This window comes from Botrytis fragariae, assembly GCF_013461495.1.
Source record: "Botrytis fragariae strain BVB16 chromosome Unknown tig00000075, whole genome shotgun sequence".
In the NCBI taxonomy this organism is placed as follows: Eukaryota; Fungi; Ascomycota; class Leotiomycetes; order Helotiales; family Sclerotiniaceae; genus Botrytis; species Botrytis fragariae.
The window spans coordinates 1,233,126-1,254,178 of record NW_023500995.1 but is presented as its reverse complement, the minus strand read 5'-3'; the positions used below and the strand labels follow the sequence as shown (position 1 = coordinate 1,254,178).

The window sequence follows — 21,053 nt, the reverse complement described above, 5'->3', positions numbered from 1 at the left end:
AATAATGGGTTTGGAGTGGGAAGTGATGAGTGATTGAAGTGAAGTGAGATGAGGTAAAAAAGTGAAGAAAGAAATTGATATCTAAGGAAAGATGCATAGAATGCGTAGAGTGATGTAATACGTGATAATGCATGTATGAGTAAAGCAAAGTGAGGTCTGAGATGAATATGCTAGTAATAGCCACATGATACAAGGTTACTTGTGAAAAAGAAAAGAAGATCATTGAGGTTTCTTTTTCTGTACAACTAGGTAGGTAAACAAGAGAAGGCTGCAGGCTACAAGTTTGTTGATCGTCATGATTCTTTTCTTTTGGAGGGGTTTGAGATTTTGCTTTTCTGGTGGTGGGATGGAGGGGTATGGAGGGGGAGGTGCTTAATCTGGAAGGTGATTGAGTTACCTGGTAGGGGATCGGGACCTGGAAATGCTTTCGGATTTTGTCTGTGGTTGTGTTGCGGAAGATGTGGTATATAGGCAACTACCTAATCCTTCAAGGCTGAAGGTTGGAGATGCTGCAGCCGTCGAGATGAAGAGGTTTCGGCATCTTCAATGTACGGACATATGGCATATGAGCTGTTTACGGCTTGATAGCTGTACACTCAAAGCAGTTGGTTTCTTTGGTGTTGGCAGCACAGTGGAGATCTTCATCAGAAACCATAAATTCAATCTTGACCCCGAACGGAAGATCCGACAAAGAATTTAGATTCACTTACAGAGATAGCAGATTACTGAAATTTTTCCTCTCTCTTCCAGATCTAATACAATCTCCTCGTATCCGGACTGCCAGCATCCATATCCTCCCATCTCCCTTCATTCCACCCTCCGTACCGACGATCATTTCCAACTCGACCACTTCCTCCATTCAAAATCCTCTCCGCCAATATCCACTCTTTGAAGTCTCTCTCCCTCTCCCTCTCTGCATCCCTACTTTCTCCCAAGACCTCCCACGCCCTCTCAAGAAACATCCACTCATCCTCAATCCTATCCTGCTCTCGAGATATCGCGTCCTGCAATTCTATTATCCCATCGATTCTCCTCTGAATCTCCATTTCCATTCCCACTTCTCTCTCCCTTCCCATATTCTCAATACCCTTCCTGCCATTTGGTGTAGCTGAGAAGACCCCATTTCCTTCACCGTATCTTTTTGAAAAGTTTTCAGTCCTTCCACGTCTTGAAAAATCCACTTCATTTCTCCTTCCGCTTCTTGTACTTTCCCCTTTGTTGAAAGATAAGCTAGGATTGTATTCAGAACCATTTCTCTGCTGTCTTTGTCGTCGTCGTGGAGAGCTATTCAATTCTTCGGACGAGAGTGTGATAGGCGACGTAGCAGATTCTGGACGATAATACCATCCTGGGAGATGATGGTACGGCTTACTAGTATTGCTGGTCTGTCGAGAATGGCTGGGGAAGAAAGTGTGGGGATGAGGAAAGAGGTTGCGGACGGCGTTCATGGTCGAGGCCTGATTTGATCCTAATGGTATCTGGAAGAACCTTGATCCCGAAGGGAAATTTCAAATGAATGTGAGATGGGAATTTTTCATGTTTTAATAGAATGACTGCCACTTGGTTGAACTTACAAGTCATGGAAAGATAGAAGCATATGGTCTGACTTTCAAACAATTAAAAAGAGAATCCCTTCTCGTTCAGGAGAATCTCATGTGATGGATATTGAGATGGAAAAAAGTTTGCTCATGCTATGGCAAACTCACTGACAAAACTTATGTAATGGTTTGATGTCTGCAATTTGGAATAAAGAGACTGGCAATCATATATGAATAGGGAGGTCATCAGCACATGACAACCGGTTCTCCTAAAGACGACTTGAAGGAAAAATCAAATCAATCAAAACATATCATTCGCATGAAAACACTCGCAAAAGTCAACATAAAAAAATTTAACTCATCGATTATCATGGGGTGAGCAAAAATAAACTCCCTCCTTCTGGTCGTGGCAGCTGACGTCAAACGTCCTTGAAATATCCCACTCAACTTGACTAGCAAAGATATCACAACCATTATCATTAAAATCCAACATCTTTTTAAATAGCCCTCAATTCAAATATTATCTCCCTCTCTGTCGCTTTCCGATCCCTCTCTTCCAAGTACTCGAAAAGCTCAACCCATTCATTAATTTTCAGATGCTTATAAGGACCTTCTTTAGGATCACTGAAATATGCCTGCAAATCTTCATAGCCCTCAGAAATTTTCCATCTTTCTTCATATATTTCCTGCACCAACTTCGGATCGAATCTGAGATCTGATTCGCGAGCAGGTCTCAAATGAGGTGGAATGTCTTCATATTGAGAGAGTGCAGACGCAGGGAGGGGAAATCGGTCTGAACTAGGCGAATCTACACGTTGAGTTGTTCGTCGGAATTCTTGGTATGTGGGGATCGTGTCGCTGGGTGTGAATGGTTGTTGACCGGCGTTAATTCGCTCATCCCAGAGTTTGGCGACTTCGGGATCGGTGGGTACGGAGGTGCGGTCTAGGGAGCTGGCTCTTCGTCGATGAATGTATTCTTTGCTTGAGGGATGGTGTCGACTGAATCTACTGTCGTCTTTCTGGGTTGCGTAGAAGAGATCTCGATTCTGGGGGAATTTAGACGAAGGTCTGTAGATTCCTTGGTCAAGACCGCTGATTATGGATGATGATCTTTTGTTTCGTCTTTGGGGTTTTGGTTGAGACGATCCGGGAGGTAACAGTAGTTGCGGTTGGTACTTTTGGGAATGAGAATTTTGAGCATCTGGTTGTTGGGGACTTTGGGGCAGGAGATTGATTGTCGGAACAATATTATGCGCGGATCTACCTGGGCGTATATTTTCTGTATATTCCGGGAAAAGTTCCGATGTGCCCTCGCCCACGGGAGATTGAGTGAGTTCCGAAAGGCGAATCGACTTAGGTGAGCTGGGAGGTTCAGGATGCATATCTCCTTGATATGCCGAAGCTTGAGGGGTAAAATCTCGAGAGACACAAAGGGGGTCGGGTAGAGCGCTATCAGGATATATCGAAGATGGAGAACCAATCATTTCCCGCAAGTCACGCTGAAAGCGCGCAGAAAGAGGTACAGGAATGTCAACGTCGTATTCAGAATATTTGGAGGATACTCTCCTATCATTCTGAGTTGTGGATTCTGGTACCGGAAGCGCCTTGTTCGAGTCAGATGCGAGAGGGTACGCCAATGGATGAGATTGAACTGGAGCTTGTCTAGCTGCCAACTGAGATGAGTCTGATGGAAAGAAGGATGCAAGAAGATCTTCTCTAGGACGTGCATTTTGAGGATAAGCGGTCGAGACATCTTCATCGACCCATATAGAGTTGCGTGTCGGCAATGATACCGCGGTGAGTGGTTGTTCTGGGTTGGCTGGTGAGTCTGATGAGTTGTCATTCAACCTAGGCCATGCCGTCGTAGGAGCTGAGTTGCTGGGATCCATCGTGAAACTTCTTTTCGAGGTTGCTAGATACCTAACCTCGAGAGGAATTGACAACAATGAAAAGGTACTGTATCCGAAAGTAAGAACTTTGAGTCATCCCTGAAGTGCACCGAGACCACACCATTTTCGCTCGGCTGTATTTTCCAGGTCGAGTGAATGTCACAGAATCATACCATCCCTTTATACCTCGTTAATCCCATTATTCCTCATCTTCTCCTTTCATAAAGCCCATGTGTAATCTCCACCACTTCCTCAACTCCTCGTCCTTCCCAACCTCTATCCCATAATCCTTTAAGCTTTCCAATTGCTTAACCTTTCCAGCAGGCACATCTAATCGCCTCCCATCTACTTCTTCTTTCTTCATTAATTCGAAGTTCTTATACCTTAGATTCTGTATTTTCGACACATCGTCAGCTGTTCATCCGTATCTCAATTATGCTCCATTTCCGAACCAGGCAATTTGATTCCTATTCCAAGAAATTGCACGGGGATTAACCCACCTTCACAACGTCCAACCATTGTTCTGCATTCCCAATTTCTCCCTCAGCAAGCATCACTCCAGGTGGCCTTCCAGTCTTTAACAATACTGCACAGTCTAGTTTCTTCGCTGATTTAGTTATCTTTTCAATCTTTTTGACGGATGTCATGTGATGAGTTTTGATCAAAATTCTTGCTAGATTTTGTCCTAGCAACATTGTTACAGCTTTCTGTGTCTGTATAAGTTGTACTTCCGTCAGTACTCCACATCACTGTATCGTCCTCTGTCAAGCCTTCGATTTCTTGATCGCTGCTCCAGCAATGCAGCCAAAATGATACTGGAAACTTGGTCATGTGTAGAAGGTGGAGCTGATTATGTCATGGAAGCTTGAAGCGGCCCCTCACCCGCTAGTCTACAAAGCTAGGGGAGCAAATTAATTTAAAAGTTCTCGTTTCTTCTGCATTTCCTGTTTCTTCTTCTTCAATTACAATAAGAATCATCACCCATGGAATGAGCACAATGCAACTTGTGTCATCTTTCCAATGCACATAGAACCGGTACAACAGAGGTACTGCAGGTGGTGAGGTCGGGCTGGTAGCCTTCTTCACCATCTCGCGCCGACATTTCTACTAACTTTACCACTTCAACTTTCAACACATGTTCGCTGAACACCACAACAAAGGTTAGTCACAACTGTCTTTTTGTATATATCGCATACCATCCACAAGCTTTGTGATGAACAAATCATAGCTTTTTAACCCCGAGTGCATCGCACCCTGAAGACCAAAAACAACAACTCTAATTTTTTCCTGAATGCTTTCAATTCTACTGCCTTGTCACACAACATAACATGATCATGATCACTTGCTGACAATACATATAGAAATCTTCATTAGTTGGAGGTCTGGGATCATCCCCCACATCGGCATGGATACTCTATTGAAAGACTGCTGCTTTGCACAACTTTGCGCGACCTGACACTGCTCTGTAGCCCTACTGAGTGGAGGTTCCGATTGAATATTATAAAAGCACCATAGCATTGAGCATCGGGATCATTGCAAGTATGTTACGGGGCTGTAATGGCGCTGCAGTTTGCGGATCGTCCAGGCCAGTATGCTATCGTCTGCAACACGGTAAGTTTTCAATGTTCAATTAGATAGATGGAATACAACCTATAAACTTCACGCTTGCACACTATTATTGACTCATGTGAATGACACCATGCTTGCGATCTTCAGAATTCAATGAGAACTATTTTGTAATGTGGCTGCACTTGTGAAAAGAATCGCTTCCAGGACATCTCATTTCTTCAATGTGAGATTGAATGAAGAATACAATATGCACTTCTGGATGAGATTGTCAGGCCATCAAATGGGGAGCAGCGCTTCGGCTCCTCTATTCCTCACATTCATGTTGGAAAGCTCCAGCAAGAAAAGGCCATCTGTTTGAATTTGAGTATCCAGTGGAACTCTGTTCTATATCACTAGTCATAATTGGTATCCATTTATCCCGAGGCTGTCGAAAACCTTCCGGAAATTTACGATGAGGTCGATGCTGCCATCGATAACAGCCAGACCGGTCACCACTAACGAGTGAAACTAATAATGGCTCTTTGGTGCCAGTTGAACAGCAGCAAAATTCGAAGCTTGTTGGGTGTTACTTGTTGATCTGCGAATGATGACATACGAAGTATATATATCCAAACGAGACAAAAACTGCCATAGTCGTTGACAGATTGCCTAACCCTTTACGATTTCGATAAGATAACCACCATTTCCGAATGACGATGAGGCTTTGTTAGTTTCATCAGGTCGGATCTACAATACCGAGGCGCCAAGAAGTCCTTATTCTATTCACTGTCTACTTCTCCGCTTTTGATGTGGAATACATGTTCATTTTACAGTTGATATAGGAGAGATAATCTCTTCATACCTTACCCAAATCTACGGAAAGAGCCGCTTTTAGAACCCTCCGTTCATTTCCCCTCGATGTTGAGTACTGAACATTCAGATTAACTACTATCCGGGGCCGCCATATACATCATGGCTCTTCGCTCGCTAATATTCTCTCCGGGCCCCTTGACCCAATGCGATGTAGGCGGACAACGCCAGTTGGCTTAGCTCACCCTTTATTCCGCACGTCTAACCATTTCCAGTTCAGCACCGTCGAATTAGGACAACGTCCACTCGCTGATCCTTATTAAAGACGCGGGTGGCTACAATTAATTCATCGATCGTTCGCCTCGATTGTGCCGTGGAATGAACCACAATACACTTGTTACTCATACGATCAAGTGTTCTGTCGCTGAAGCGGAAATTCAGAACGTACCGGAAATCATGGAGCGCCTCATGACAGTGAAATCTCCGCCGCACAGAACATCCAGCAGATATATTATAATGCCTCATTCCTCAATTTTTATCAGAATCTCAATTTATATTCCTTATGCACGCTTTCACTCTTACGTTTACTTATTTAGTTCTCCGCTCAGACACTTGACAAAATCTCAACGATTGTCACAGACAAAAGATGTATCTACATGCATTCTTCGCAGTTATAACTGCATCTTTAGTCCTAGCAGCGCCAGCTCCGGTTCCAGCACCTTTCCCACAACCACAGCTTATAGGAAATCCCGTAACAGGTCTCGTGTCAAGCGTCGGGGATGCAGTCCTTGATATTGGTAGTTTATCCTCGGCCATTCCCGCAGTGTTATCTGACAGTGGGGAAGTATCGACCGCTGCGAATCTGGTAGTAGGTGTGTAGATTTCATTTCATCAAGCAAAGATAGTTTTATTGACATAACACAGGGGCAATTGCAAATGGAACGATTTTGGGCACTGATGTACCAGTGATTGCTAAGAAGTTATTTTCGGCCGCTCAACCTACAGCCAAACCAAGTAGTGTTTCTCAAGCATTAAATTGGGCAGCTGGTGCTTGGGGCGTATCTGATCCTTCTGCTTCCCCAACTCCACCGGCAAATATTCTCTCAAATGCTTTGGGACTTGTTCTTAATGGTTTCACTTCCAGTGATCTACAAGCTGTCGCATCTGGTGCTGTAAGTCATGTATTGTTTTGATATATGTTACAATACTGATTTTCTCCAGAGCCCATCTACCAACTCTGTCAATAACGTGAATAACCCAGTGCCTCCCAACAAGAGATTTTACAACAACGTAAATGGCAATGCACGATTTTCTATCGACGAAAAAACCCTCAGGGCTGCAATTTACGTTCCTCCTGAATTTACCTGGGGCAAGAAGCAACCAGTTATCATGTCACCTGGTACGGGCGCATTTGGCTATGGCACGTATGCTTCTAACATAGGCAAACTTCTTGCTACAACTGACTATGCCGACCCGGTCTATTTGAACATACCATTTGCTTTGCTTGACGATGCACAGACCAACGCAGAATATGTAGCTTATGCGCTTCAATACTTCTATGCCATGACTTCGCGAAAAATTGCTATTGTCACATGGTCGCAAGGGTCTCTCAATGCTCAATGGGCGTTTAGTTAGTATTTCCCAATATTCTCTCCCAGATATTTAGCTAACAATACCTCCCAGAATATTGGCCATCGATCCCAAAAACTGTTACAGACCACATCGCCATCTCACCTGATTACCACGGTACAATCTTAGCTTACATTCTCTGTCCCGGGTTCGAAAGCGGAAACGACATTGCGTGTACTCCTTCCGTCCTCCAACAACAATACCAATCCAACTTTGTCAATAGACTCCGCTCCAACAACGGCGATTCAGCCTATGTTCCCACCACTACTGTCTATTCCCTCACAGACGAGATCGTCCAACCACAAAGCGGAACCGCTGCCTCGGGCTTCCTGCAAGATGCTCGTGGCGTCGGCGCTTCAAATACCTTTCTCCAAGGAGCATGCTTGGGACTTCCGGCCGGGACGCTATATACCCATGCAGGTGTATTATTTAATCCCGTCGCTTATGCATTGGTAACAGATGCGTTGCAAAACGACGGGCCGGGTTCGTTTGATCGGGTTAGCGATCAGTGTGGTAATCTTGTTGCGCCGGGAATTAGCTTGGCAGATGTTATTGAGACTGAAGCGTTGATTCCGTTGGTGGCGTTGAATATTTTTGCGTATGAGAAGAAGGTTACTAATGAGCCTGCTTTGATGAGTTATGCTACGTATTGAGTGGTGGTTTGAGAGAGGATCTCCCGTAAGGTGGATATGAATTATGATGATTTGTTTTAGCGAGTCTGTTTCTTGTATATGTTGAAGTGCGACGAGATGTATGATTAGCTAGGACAAAGGCTTGGGATGGTTCATCTTCTGTCCTTGTATATATATGGAGACTTTTGGGAAATTTTCAGTAAATGAAAGGGGCCGGTAATGGAAAGGGAAGAGGTTGAAAATATGTATTAGCTTTTAATCATAATCTGAAGTGCAATTTTCTATCTATATTTGAAGCAAAGCATGTCATTTCAATGGCTGTATACGCGTGGCAACCTATAGAAGTATAACGTGCTACAGAAAACTGAAATTTCCTGAATATTAAGTTCCCTGCAACCTTCCTTCATCCAGATAGTTAATGGTATCACTATCAGGAGACTGTTCCCACATCTTTGTGTTTAACAGGCCAGTGCAATTTTAGGATTCTTAGCTTTGAGATCTTGAAGACTCTATCACGAGTCTTATAGATACATTTTGCTCACATCACTTTGATGGTTAAAATTATTTCGAAAATCTTAACGGGAATGAAAAATCTCAGATATCTTAATTGTTGGACTTGACCCAGACAATTGGATGTCCTGTTTGCAAGAAGTATTGTGAAAATATGAGTTCTTTCGAGAGGTGATATTTTTGAATTTTGGCATTTCTATGGATAGATGAGATGTGTGAGTGAGTTTTTGTGATCTCTTGGGATTGAGGAATGAATGTATGGAGTAAAGCATCTACAAACAAGTTAAGCCACGTTAAATTTAAAATGTAGGTAAGGAGAACGGCGGGTCCATGCATATAGTGTGGTATTTTGTGTGATTAGAATTCGATGATTACTTATTGGCCGAGAAACGAAAGACTTCTTTTTTTCTCGATCATATTATGATTGCGATGAGTTTGCTACACTGGCTTGATAAAAAAGACGATCATGGTCACTTCCTTGCTTCTCGCAACTCTTGTTCGGTATGAATATGAGCAGGACGTATCACACCATGAATTACTTTGTAGCCCATACTTCTAATTCTGACCAGAATACAGAAAAGTAACGCCAAAACCACACAAAAAGATACATACCCAACAAAATCTTGCAAACTGGCCCAGGTATTATTCATCCGGATTGATTTACTTCCCCAGAAGAATTCAACAACGCTTCGAATACCCAAAAAGGATCGTACCGCCGTATGCAATAGACCAAGTCTATACTCACTCATAGCGGCAATTTGTAAATATGCAAATGAACTTCTGATAGCATCATTACAGAAGATACTCTGAAACAAAGATGTAATAGATACTATGAGAAAGTGAGTTATAGATCATGATTCCAAAAATTTCAGGCTCGCTTACATGCTTTCGGTCCTAGACGAACAAAACCTGATGAATAGAGGAATGGGCCACCCGCCACAGCTAGGGTGAAGAAAGTGACTATATTGATGACATGATGTTTTCGGAGAGAGTTGGAGGTGGTTGGTTATACTTCTTGATGGATTGGTAGAGAAAGATAATCGTGATGGTCACTAGGAGCAATGCGATAGGTTGGAGGATCGCGGTATTCTGGTAGGGTTTGTAAAGGTGGGGTGATTGAAAGAAATTTTGAAAGAATTGATCGTAGTTGACAATGAGATCTGTTTTATATTCAAAGTGGAGGTGGGAGAACTCGGTAGACATCTGGAAGAGCATTCCATGGAAGAAAACCAGTGGCTTGAAATTGAGCGGATTGTGACCCGTGTATTTTTTCTTCCGGCAATTATGATCCTCTTGATACTCTGCAACTACCCATATGTTATATCGCATGTGCGAGTTACAAGGGTCATATTTTATCGCTTCTTTGTTGAGCGAGCTGAGGAGATGGAGTCTCTATGACTGTCTTGCAGGTGCCTTTGCTTCTAGAAATCCCGATATATTATGATTGAAAATGTAAAGTTCGGCCTGCAGAATGCTGGTGGACTAATTTCGATCACCCTTCATAGGTACAGTTCTCAGCTTTAATGAGAGTGTTTTCATCAGTTCCATCAGTTCCATCGGTCCCATCAGTCCCATCAGTCCCATCAGTCCCATCGGTCCCATCAGTTCCATCATAGCCTTCACCAGTCTCTGCATCACCACTTCCCTTAGCCCATTCCCATAACCCAGCACCGAAACTACTCACAACAGCTGAAGTCTGTACAGCCGTATTCACAGCCGCAGCCGCATAACCACCCATACCTGCACTCTGCATGAATGAAAACCCACTCTTGGCTACAACCACACCAATTTTGCTCTGCCAGAATGTCGCAAGAGATGCTATGATGAAAATTAGTCATACGTCACGTCACCTAAGTATTCCACTTACCAGCTCTAGGTCCCATGGAACCGAAACCCAACAAGTATAACACAGGGCCACTGGCCGCGGCTGGGGCGAAGAAAACCACTCCACTGACGACGTGAAATGCTGTTTGGTATGGGTGTGCCTTGATCCAGTCCTTTATATTGTCTGGCAGGTTCTCCCATGGTACACTGTAGACTCTAGCATCCTCATTCTCGGCCTCCCTCTGCAAGTCATCAGGAACACCCGGAGTATTGGTATCATCAGAGGCATCTGTATTTCTCGTATCTTCTACCTCTTCAAGAGCGATGCTTTGTCTCTCAGAAGACTCAACGATATCATCGGTCCGTTCCTCACTTGGCTGTTCTAATCCAGCGGATGTGCTAGATTGATCGAAACTATCAGAACCCGCATTGTTGGCATTGTCGCCCGAGGGAATGATAGAAGCCATTTGCGTCAGTGATCAACTGGCGATAGTGAGTCGAAGCAAAATCGCTGCGATTTGGCACAAAGCGTAGAGCTTGAATGTGAATGCTAATGTTATTGGGCGTGTTTAACTATGAAAACACTTCCGAAAGTGAATCAAGATGAAAGCAAACACTCGAAAGCCAGCCTTGTCAAGATGCAAACGTGGAGTTCGCTTCCATGCATATTGCCTGCGGTGTAACCTGCATTTTCTTCCCCTGTTATCTTAATTCTTCTAGCATGCAACCACTCACTCATGCGAGACACGTGTACATATCTGAATTTTGAGAAGCTGGGGGGATATCAGATGTCTGGTTCGTGGTGGTAGTTTATAGGGAGCAGTGACCTATTAGATAACGCGGTATAAATTCTCGTGATCAAGATATCTCATTAGCAACGTGATAAAATTCAACGATTAGTCACTCACGGCGCTATGGAATGCAAGTAGAAATTTATTGTTCCTCAATTCAACCTTACGAGAGCATGAAACTCAAAGCTTCGCAGTAATTTTCCTACCTGTATTCCGCGATCCCCACATCTCACCAAAAAGACTACTAGCAGCGACAAAAAGTCTTGTTACCATATTTACAGCAGTAACCCCATAACCTCCCATGACAGCATTCTGAGCATGGTCATATACGTCCTTCGCACTGACCGTGCCAAACTTTCTCTGTAACATCGATGCAAATGAAGCTATTCAGAAAGTTAGCGCCATAATTATTTGGGGACTGCCCACTTACCAGCCCTTGGCCCTTTGCCAGAAAATCCCAAAACCCATAGAATTGGGCCACTAGATGCAGCTGGAGCAAAGAATACGATTCCATTCACAACATAAAATGCTGTCTGATATGGATGTGCCTTAATCCAAATTTGGATGTCCACTGCTAGTTTGTTCCATTCGATTTGATAGACCTTTGCGTGCGCCTTCTCAACCTCATCACGAAATTCAGGGGGTAATTGGGCATAGGTTACTTCTGCGGTTCTCCTGAGTGCAATACCGTGTTTCTTGAAGGCGTCGACAACACCAATAGTCCACTCGGCGACGCGTTCTTGGAATTCCATATCTTCTGGGGAGGAAATCGCATCCACGAGTCGACCATGCACCTTCTCCACTTTATTCCGAATTTCTGGAGGCATCTGTGCATAGGTTGCTTCCATCGAATCTTTGAGTGCGGTGCCGTGTTTCTTGAAAGCCTCCACGGCACCGCCAATATCTTGAAATCCAATATTTTGAAGAGAAGAAAGTGCTTGCGCGAGCGGAGGACTATTCCTCGTGGCTTCAGTGGGGGCAGCGGCAATTTCTGCGAGAGTGTGGGCCCAAGCAGCGATGTCTCGAAAAGTAGCCATAGCTGGTCGTAGAGTTTGATATGTACAAAGTAAAATGCTTTCAGATATCTTGATCTTTAGATTGTATAAGAGAATCAGGAGTAACAAAAGTCAATGGCAACTTTAAAAGGGATGGAATCGTGTCAATGAAAGTGTAAAAACTAAAAGATTTCGCTTCTGCTGCACCTTCTACACATCTACTCCGCCGCGTAGCGGTAGCCACCTTTCAGAACCCAGCTTTGTTTCATGTCTCGAATATCCTCTCTTAAAAGCGTATCTCTAATCCCTTCTCCGGATGGCTCAGTGTTGTGACAGTGTGGGGGCAGGAGAAGAGGCGGTGGGAGGGAAGGATTTTGTGCATTCTCACATTGTCTGCATAGTCTCCTCGGAATAGGCCAGTACATGAAATGACAACAATGTATAATGGATAGTGGATGATGGTATTTAGGATCACTATTCTTTCCCAGATACCTAAGTGTCTGCTACCTCTATACGATCCTAACAAACCCCTATTTGGTTTTGACGGTATCCATGAAACTCATTTGATTGGTGGCGAGAACAGCTGTACGACGCACTTGCAGAATCTGAGGATCGGTGTGATAAGCAGGGCCTCTAGTTAGGCGGATAACTGGTATCAATTCTAGCAAGTCATCCCATGTGATTCGATGAGTTCCACGTAAATATGAAAACGCAGTCGTGAATAAAATTATGATTGAAGTGAGGTGGTGGGTTGGAACTACCAGGTGGTGCTCCAAGCTTCCGCGTCCCCGCAACGCGCCTGCAACGCGATCTTAGGGAAATTTATGACCTCAGTGAACCGCAGCTTAGTTGCTACACACAAGTCATGTTTGGCTGATGCGCCCTGAAGAATGAGTATGCTGTGAATCAAATGTGCCGTTTTGAGTTATTGGGTACTATTCTATTGTTATATTACGACTTAGTAGATTGGTTCGCGGGCAAAAAGAAAAGCCAGTACGAGGAACCACTACACTCCACAGGGACTTCTGAGTTTGCTGATTGTGAAAAAGATCTAATCCTGAGCCAAGATGCTCCACGAAATACTCCTCTCCCTCTCTGGACATCCTTCTCCGCTCCTCACTGCCGATCACACGTCCTCATCCTCCATCCTATCCCCCTCCGAAAAGTCCCTCCTCTCCTCTGTCGCCCATTTGAGTGATCTTCACTGCAAGCTCCTCGCGCACACAAACACCATATCTTCAAAGCACTCTTCGAGTATCTGCCAAGCTGTCGCTACATCTATAAGCTCTGTACATCTTGCAAGCTTTCAACGCAAGGTACTTGAGGTCGAGAATGGTATTTTGCGCAAAGATGCTGGGAGTGTTGGTGCATACAATATTGTGCCGTTGACATTTATCGTGGAGAAATTCTCTGGTTGGACGAGACGAATGGAATGGTTCTTGGAGATTGTAGACTTTATGATGCAAGATGTGGGTGGAAAGAAGTGTAGTGGGGCAATGGTCATTGATAGGTTGTGCAATGCTATACAAACAGGATATGCGGACATAGAGGAGGCGGCATTGAGTCTGGTGAAGGTTGCGCAGACAGCTTGGCTGAAGCAGGTATCGGCCTGGATTCTATATGGGCGGTTACCAAGTTTTGGACGTGGGGATTTTTTGTACAAGAAGACGATTCAAATGTATGTTTCCATGGTTCACAATTACGATAGATAAACAGCTGACTGGTCGGATTATAGGACTACACGAACGTTAAAGACTTGTTACCGGCGTTCGTGTCAGATTCTACCGCATCGTCGCTTCTTTTCATTGGACGATCCTTGAATCATATTCGAGTCAAGGGCATCTCATCTTCGTCCTCCCCGGAGCTTGACCTATTATCATCTCACTTGCGACAGTTATCAACAATCAAATTCCCAATAAATGGCGCCAATTTCGCACGGGTCATAGCCGCTATACGTCTTTCCCTATCTCAAACTACTTTACAGAAGCTGCTACCCTTAAGCAAAGTAATTGAGGCCTTGACTTTATTACGGGAATTTTTTCTACTTGGCAGAGGAGAATTTGCCATAGCTTTGATATCTGAGGCTGATGAAAAGATCCGATCAAGATGGAGAAGGTCTGACACTTTAGGCTATGAGAAGAAGGATGGCCTGGGGAACATCGTCGTTAAGGAAGGGGAAGTCACTGCAGTCCTTGCTAGGACCTGGGCTGCGATGGGCGCACAAAAGGGTCAGAATGACGAAGAGGATGATGACGATTTGCTTGAACTTGCAAGAGACCTTGTTCAGTTGAACATTATGAAAGGGAATACGAATACGCCAGGGAAAGCCAACTTGAGAGCTTCGCAATCTTCTCTAATTGTTTCCACCCCTTTCCGAAATCTCTTACTTTCCGTTCCCGTTGCCCTTACACTTCACATTCCATCACCATTAGATCTGTTCCTCACTCCATCTGATACCCAGATGTATTCCAGCATTAATGCTTATCTTTTAGCAGTCCACAGGGCCCATCTACGGCTCACTAATCTTTGGAAGATAACTTCGTTACGTCGCGATCATCCTGCACCTCCAGGTCCACCTTTGGGTAGTTCGACGTTTGGTCGACAAAAGGTTCTTACGCTTCGAGCTAGAGCTAAGGAGCGTTCTCACGCTATGCGCAGCGTATGGGCAACTAGTAGCGCTGCAGTCTTTTTCCTAGGCGAGACGGAAGCATACCTTCAAGGCGAAGTTGTGCAAGGAACTTGGTTAGGCTTCACAGCCTGGCTTACAAGAGAAACACGTGCATCAGGATCCCATGATGAAGATGAAGATGTCTGGTTGCAGGCTGCCAATCAATCAACATCGAGGAACGCTAGCCACAATCACGATCCTCAAACACTCGCAGATGCACATAGGAGATACCTCACAGCTCTCGCATCCAACCTTCTTTTAACCACTTCAACATTTACGGACCCACTCTATTATCTACTCCAACAAATCGATCATCTAGTCGCTCTTGTCCACCGTATCCACTCTGTCTGGCAATCTCTCGATCTCGAGGCTGATGAAGGAGTGGTAGATGCATTCTCTGACTTTCACAAAGAGGAACAAGACATCAAAGAACAACTTGGAACAATTGCAACACGTGTGAAGGACGCAATTGAAGAATTGGTCAAGACACTACGGGACATAGATCAAGATAAAAATGGCTGGGACAGTGGATATGAGGAGTTGGTCTTGGGAGAGGAAGGTGCATACGTCCCAGCTAAAGTCGGCAGAGTAGACAGACTGCTGATGAAGCTTGATTTTGGCGGTTGGTTCGATAAAAGAGGTAATGGGGAAACAGGAGATGTTTTTGATGATTTTGGTGATGATGAATAATGAATTAATTGTTATTTTATTTAAAATTTCGGGGCAGAGGATGGGGGAAGGGACAATACCCAGGCGTTCAGGCACGAATTATAACATTTTAGAATCACAATTAAGCGGATTGGTCGAAACTGATCCTAAAAGTCAACTTCCTGGAGCACGATTTTTTATTGAATTTGAGCTAGAACACAAATCTGCCCCATGAAATAGCACTTTAAAAGCAGTCGCTCTTGGAGGAAGCAAGGTAAGAGAGGTAGTGCCTTTTCCATTCGTCAAATTTGTTATTACTACTTGATCCGCCCTTTTCACTCATATTTACCTCATCACTTTTTCGACTCTCAATTTCTCGTGAAAATCCCGATTTAGAACATAAATATTTTCACCAGTCAAGTTCTATGCTACTCAGAGACTCTCCAGCTCTTTTGTATACAATTCCATAGCTCTAGCCCTTTGAATAAAACCTTTCAGCTTTCTCGGAAGAGGTTTCTGTGGTTCAGCAATAATGATGCATTCCTTTCGCACCCAAGCTTCTTCTCAGTATTTCTCATTGATACCATTTACAATAATCCAAATTTCTTCAATCAGCCTTCTTTTATAATCAAGCTCTGCCGCATCAATGCTATCTTTCAAATCAACAAGAAGAGCCGTTTTCGTTGCAAATCTCACGTTGAAAAACTTTCCAGCCGGAACCATAACTCCATCTTTAGCATCAGGATGGTTTGTCATCACATGTTCCATGTATTGTGGATTGAACGGACGAGTTGCCATATTATCTACAACAACCAAAATCATATCGTCGGTACGCCCCCGGTATATCCATCAGCCCGCCTTTGTGGGATGAGGAGAGAATAAATCCTTGGTAGAATACTCCTTCAAATCCGGATAAAGTTTAAACACCGGGTTTTCAAACTCTGGATCGCAATTTCGTTCGTTGACAGCTTCATAAAGTTGATCATCATCTGAGAAAACCCGATATTCCAAACCTGCAGCAGGATGAGTACATTTATATTTCCAATATTCTGCCGGCAATTCTCCTGACTTGTAAATATTTGGAAACGGGGAAGTTTCCGTAGATTCATTTGAATTCCAGAATTTGAATTTAGAGGTTATGATATCACCGAATTGTTGGGGTAAATCGCCGCCGCCGTACCATATAGCGTCGAGTTTCCGGGCAACCAATTCTTCTAAGATTTCGGGACTGGTCGCAATCTCGTGCACCATCCCTGGAGGTGCACATAGTGCATCTACTGGCGTGTATTTCATAATCTCGACCAGCGATGACGCAGTAGCTCGTTCCATTGGTAGAGGAAATATGACGATGTTTTGATTGGCTAGTGATTCTGATAGTGCGTTTATGCTTGATGCCTATCCTGCAGTGAGTTCTCTGTCGAGCTCGGGAGCTTCACATAACAGCAAACGGAAAGTTGAAAGAAGGAGATATACTTGCATGAAATGGTGGAAGATTCATAAAAACTCGTGTTCCTTGGTACTGCTTTTCTCTTGATTCAAACCCTTCAGGGGAAACTAATTGCGCCATTCTCATATATGTCGATACAAAGTCGTGAGAATAGATAACAAGTTTTGGTAGACCCGTCGTTCCAGATGTGTGGAGACAGACCAGAGGTTCATTTTTGGTCTCGTTGTAAGTTTTGCTAAAGGGAAAATGTTTGTAGCTTTTATCTAGAAACTCGTTGACATTTGGAACGGTAATAGTGCGTAACTTGGGCATGCTATTGGGTAACACAGGCACTCCTAGCGGGGCTGGATCTGTAGTTGCTAAAACTTGACAGTCCAGCCCGTTGAATAGACTGATATTTCCCTCATTACCGTTATAAGGCGAGACGAGAAGTATCTATCAATCACATACCAATATGTTTACATACACGTATCATAAAAATGTACATACTTTATATCCAGCTTTCATTGCTCCCAAGACCATAGTAACGTATCTAAGATCGTTCCAACCCATGTAACAAATAGTTGGAAAATCCTTTCCGAATCCAAGACCAAGCTGATCAGTCAACCACCACGCAATACCATTGACGGCATTCGCAAGTGCGGAATATGTCACTTTTCGAAAACCTTCAGAGTAGCTGGTGGATGAGACGGGTACTAAGGCCTAGAGTGCACTGGGTCGTGTTCGAGCCATGCCGTCGATGATATTGTTTAAGAGCTGTTTTTTGGTTGGAGTTTCCTGGGCGTATTTTGGACCGGGGTGCCCTTCGTTGAAGAGGATTGTGGCCATTGTTTCTTGGTGTCTTGGGAGTAGGAAATGGAATGTGGTCATAGAGATTGAGGTTTGTGGGATGATATATACCTAGCAGTACTTAGATGTATATCAGTTGGTACCAACAAACTACGCAATCATACTTGGACTGCCAAACTTCCACCCCACCAACATACATTGGATTGACTGACTATATGCTGTAAAAATTTACGGGACGACGGCACATTGATGTTAATTTGGATTGCTGGACCGTCTGACTGCATGAGTACTCAGATTATTTATTTGATTTTACTAAAGACGAACGACTGTTGAACCATCCGTGGGTTCACGCCACATTTGCTTCACAGTCTAATGCTTTTTGACTTTCATCTTGGGGTCTTACTTACGACGCCGTGTTCTATGTCAGATTTCTCGAAGTTGTCGTTCTGCTCAACTTTGGTCGTTTGGATAAGGGTGATGAGATCTAGAGAAAAATTCGGAAATCTCATACGTGATGCAACGAAGATAATCTTTTTAGATAGTAAGAATTTGGGGATTGAAGCACTGTTCGTTGTTCTGCTACTGTTTTTAAGGAGGCTAACTGTTGTCGATAATCTTCTGCCGTTGTTCATAATTGCATGTCGTTGACTCGTTGCTATACTGAACTACTTTTAATTATTTTGTTCAAGAGGCACATCGTTCTCCACAAAACGATAGTCGAACTACATGTCACACAAATTTTGCGGTGACTTTCCCAGCGCCCACGCAGAGATATCATGTAGAGCCGCAAAGTTTGGATTTATTTGTTTGCTTCTGGAGTTTAAATAATCCTTCCATGAAATCTTAAAGGGCGTCCCTGCTGTCATTAGACCGGGTACAGTTAATCATCAAGTGAATGTAGCCGCCCAAGACAGGTACATGAATAATATGTTGAGCCGATAGTAAAATCGAGTTTTGTTGCATATCTGAGAAATTCTGACATTCCTATCCTCTCGAGATGGATCAACGATCCTGAAGGTAACAGAATGGACCCCATCCCAGTTTTATTCTATGCCATTTAATGATGGTGAGCGCACCTAAAAGAAGTAACTAACGGGTTTGGAAGCCACAATGGACCCGTATATCGATAATAACGACTGGGCCACTTCAGAATGATAATCGTGGCTATTGTTCTTTTCCATTTTTCTCCAACGGTGATAGCGTGGCTCGAGCAAGTTCAGCATGAATGAGATAAGTTCATGTTTTTGGCCATTAAAAGAATTCGTGCTAGTTGCTAAGTGGTCTATATGAGTCCCCGTTTGTTGCTTGAGATAAATCAGTCAGTCTTAAATATAGACCTAAAGTAAAGATAAACTTCAGTCATACTTCGTCACAAGTAATGTGATAATAACTTATTGGGTCGGAAGTTCAAATCATATGTGTAATCTTATGAGATCAGATGTTATCGCATTTATTGCCGTTGTCATCTCGATATTATCATTGAGCATCCATGACGAAGGTAATTCGTCTAGTAATAAGAGATAATAAGTAAATTCTTGGTGGTCAACTCTAAATAGTATCTTTTGGAACCAATTAACCAGTTCAGTCCAAACGCTACTGTGCGGAAGAACATCGACCGTGAACGTCGAATTCAAAATTGCAATACATAATACGCACCATACTGCTGAATTCACCCCTTATACTCCACAGGAAATTATCGGAAGCCTTCTATCTGTAAACAAGTGTGAGAACCGGAGTAAATGACATTTTCGGCGGCTGTATACAAAATTCTTCCGAGGATTTCATCAGAATATAGGGGGTGTCTGGCGGTAAGAATGGCACAAAAATAAAATCATGTCCCTTCGAAGTGTATTAGCAGGAAGTATACATTGATCGTACACGGGAAATCAAGGTTTCCAGCCATATAGGATGTGATAGAGCCCATGCAGAATCTAACAACGGTCTGATAAAGTTGACAGCTAAAACCTGAAACTGACAATAGATTGAATATCGGGAAGTCAAAACAGAAGACAAAGTCAACTCACGACTGGCAGGCAAGCATCTTTATCTCTTCTCCCGTCGACGGCGGAACGCTCTGGAGTGCTTGCTATGGTATAAGGTGTGTATAGTGGGATTGCAGGCGAGGATCAGAGGTGTAAAACTGCTAAGTTCTGATTGAGACTTCAAGCCTTCGTAGTCAGAAAGCCCATGCTATCTCGCCCGCCCGAAAGGCCAACTGATGGAGATTGACTTCCCCAGCTTAATCTGAATCTAATCACGTGCTTGCTGTTTATTGTGAGGAGGCCGTTGGAAGCCACAGCCCTTATATAAACAGAAAATATGACCCAGGTATTAGATATGATGATGCTTCTTCTCATAGACCCCTACTGAAATTCTTGCAGTATTCATCGTTTGAGACGATAGAGGCTGAGGTGTCGAGAGCGAGGAAATGACAATTTTCTTCTCTAAAGCTAACCCGATGGATGTGCTTCAGGGATTTTGTCAAAATACATACGGTTGTCGTGAAAGAAAATTATCTATTTATATTCCATCCAGATCCAGGGATAAGAAAGACAGGGTGGATTGATTCAAGTCATAAAACTTGTGATGGATAATTAACTAGGTACCTACCTACCTACTCTCTCAACAAACAGTCTGATGGTGATAGCGGGAGATTACATAAGCGAAGGAGCTCACCTTTCTGCGGCGGTCCTGAATTAAGACATGCAACAAATGACTTTTTTTTAGTCACGAGAATATCATGTGAGTCTTTCTAACTTCCGAGGTCCGATAGCCGCTTTATGCAGCAGCCAATTCTTCTCTTCTCTTTCATTTCATACATTCTGGACATTCTAGGCAAAGTACCCGGAATCTCAAGAAAGCCAATTTATGAAGAGTCCTGTAACTCAGCCCCTCAACTTTGGCTTGGTATTGGCAATAGATGTTGTCGCAAGAGCGTACCTGTTCGATTCCGAATGTATCATTTTCCGTACCGGCCGAGATGCCTATTTTCCCGCAACAATGTTAGGTAACAGACGGCGGCACGATACTACAGAACCCCTGATATTCAACCTCACATGTCAAAAGTACTTGGCTTTCATGCACCTATGCACCTTCCCCGCTTGTAACCCCGCAAGATAATCGGGCCGTCGTCTTGCTCCTTCCATCTGGAGTACATGGAGTGAAAAACGTGGAGGTTAGTTTGACCAATTACGATATTTGTGACATGAGTCGAAAAAGTACACACAAGCACAAGAAAGTATCAATAAGTGCTCATGTTGTTGCATGTTATTGCGTTTGCACCACTTCTCTTTCTTCTTTTCTCGACTTGAGGGACACAATTGTCAATATTCAAG

The 21,053-nt window shown here is 43.6% G+C and overlaps 8 protein-coding genes across 8 annotated transcripts; 2 read left to right on the top strand and 6 right to left on the bottom strand.

Moving 5' to 3' along the window:
* Positions 1-752: 752 nt before the first annotated feature.
* Bfra_005874 (uncharacterized protein) lies at positions 753-1,448 on the bottom strand (the record flags this gene model as incomplete). The annotated part of the gene is made up of 1 exon (XM_037336249.1): positions 753-1,448. The coding sequence occupies one exon, from the start codon at positions 1,446-1,448 to the stop codon at positions 753-755; it is 696 nt and encodes a 231-aa protein (XP_037191459.1).
* A 587-nt stretch (positions 1,449-2,035) lies between these two features.
* On the bottom strand, positions 2,036-3,427 carry Bfra_005873 (uncharacterized protein; the record flags this gene model as incomplete). Its single annotated transcript, XM_037336248.1, has 1 exon — positions 2,036-3,427. The coding sequence occupies one exon, from the start codon at positions 3,425-3,427 to the stop codon at positions 2,036-2,038; it is 1,392 nt and encodes a 463-aa protein (XP_037191458.1).
* Positions 3,428-3,626: 199 nt separating this feature from the next.
* Positions 3,627-4,122, bottom strand: Bfra_005872 (uncharacterized protein; the record flags this gene model as incomplete). Its single annotated transcript, XM_037336247.1, has 2 exons — positions 3,627-3,818; positions 3,928-4,122. 2 exons carry the CDS (start codon positions 4,120-4,122, stop codon positions 3,627-3,629), a joined length of 387 nt encoding a protein of 128 aa, XP_037191457.1.
* A 2,309-nt stretch (positions 4,123-6,431) lies between these two features.
* Positions 6,432-8,067, top strand: Bfra_005871 (putative lipase b precursor protein; the record flags this gene model as incomplete). Its single annotated transcript, XM_037336246.1, has 4 exons — positions 6,432-6,657; positions 6,710-6,957; positions 7,007-7,415; positions 7,469-8,067. The coding sequence occupies 4 exons, from the start codon at positions 6,432-6,434 to the stop codon at positions 8,065-8,067; spliced, it is 1,482 nt and encodes a 493-aa protein (XP_037191456.1).
* A 959-nt stretch (positions 8,068-9,026) lies between these two features.
* Positions 9,027-12,208, bottom strand: Bfra_005870 (uncharacterized protein; the record flags this gene model as incomplete). Its single annotated transcript, XM_037336245.1, has 7 exons — positions 9,027-9,385; positions 9,461-9,516; positions 9,610-9,716; positions 10,241-10,374; positions 10,424-10,762; positions 11,378-11,554; positions 11,602-12,208. The coding sequence occupies 7 exons, from the start codon at positions 12,206-12,208 to the stop codon at positions 9,027-9,029; spliced, it is 1,779 nt and encodes a 592-aa protein (XP_037191455.1).
* Positions 12,209-13,233: 1,025 nt separating this feature from the next.
* Bfra_005869 (putative spc97 spc98 family protein) lies at positions 13,234-15,524 on the top strand (the record flags this gene model as incomplete). The annotated part of the gene is made up of 2 exons (XM_037336244.1): positions 13,234-13,848; positions 13,902-15,524. The coding sequence occupies 2 exons, from the start codon at positions 13,234-13,236 to the stop codon at positions 15,522-15,524; spliced, it is 2,238 nt and encodes a 745-aa protein (XP_037191454.1).
* Positions 15,525-16,046: 522 nt separating this feature from the next.
* Positions 16,047-16,280, bottom strand: Bfra_005868 (putative nrps-like enzyme protein; the record flags this gene model as incomplete). Its single annotated transcript, XM_037336243.1, has 1 exon — positions 16,047-16,280. One exon carries the CDS (start codon positions 16,278-16,280, stop codon positions 16,047-16,049), a length of 234 nt encoding a protein of 77 aa, XP_037191453.1.
* A 51-nt stretch (positions 16,281-16,331) lies between these two features.
* On the bottom strand, positions 16,332-17,757 carry Bfra_005867 (putative nrps-like enzyme protein; the record flags this gene model as incomplete). The annotated part of the gene is made up of 4 exons (XM_037336242.1): positions 16,332-16,877; positions 16,924-17,364; positions 17,419-17,582; positions 17,643-17,757. 4 exons carry the CDS (start codon positions 17,755-17,757, stop codon positions 16,332-16,334), a joined length of 1,266 nt encoding a protein of 421 aa, XP_037191452.1.
* Positions 17,758-21,053: the final 3,296 nt, after the last annotated feature.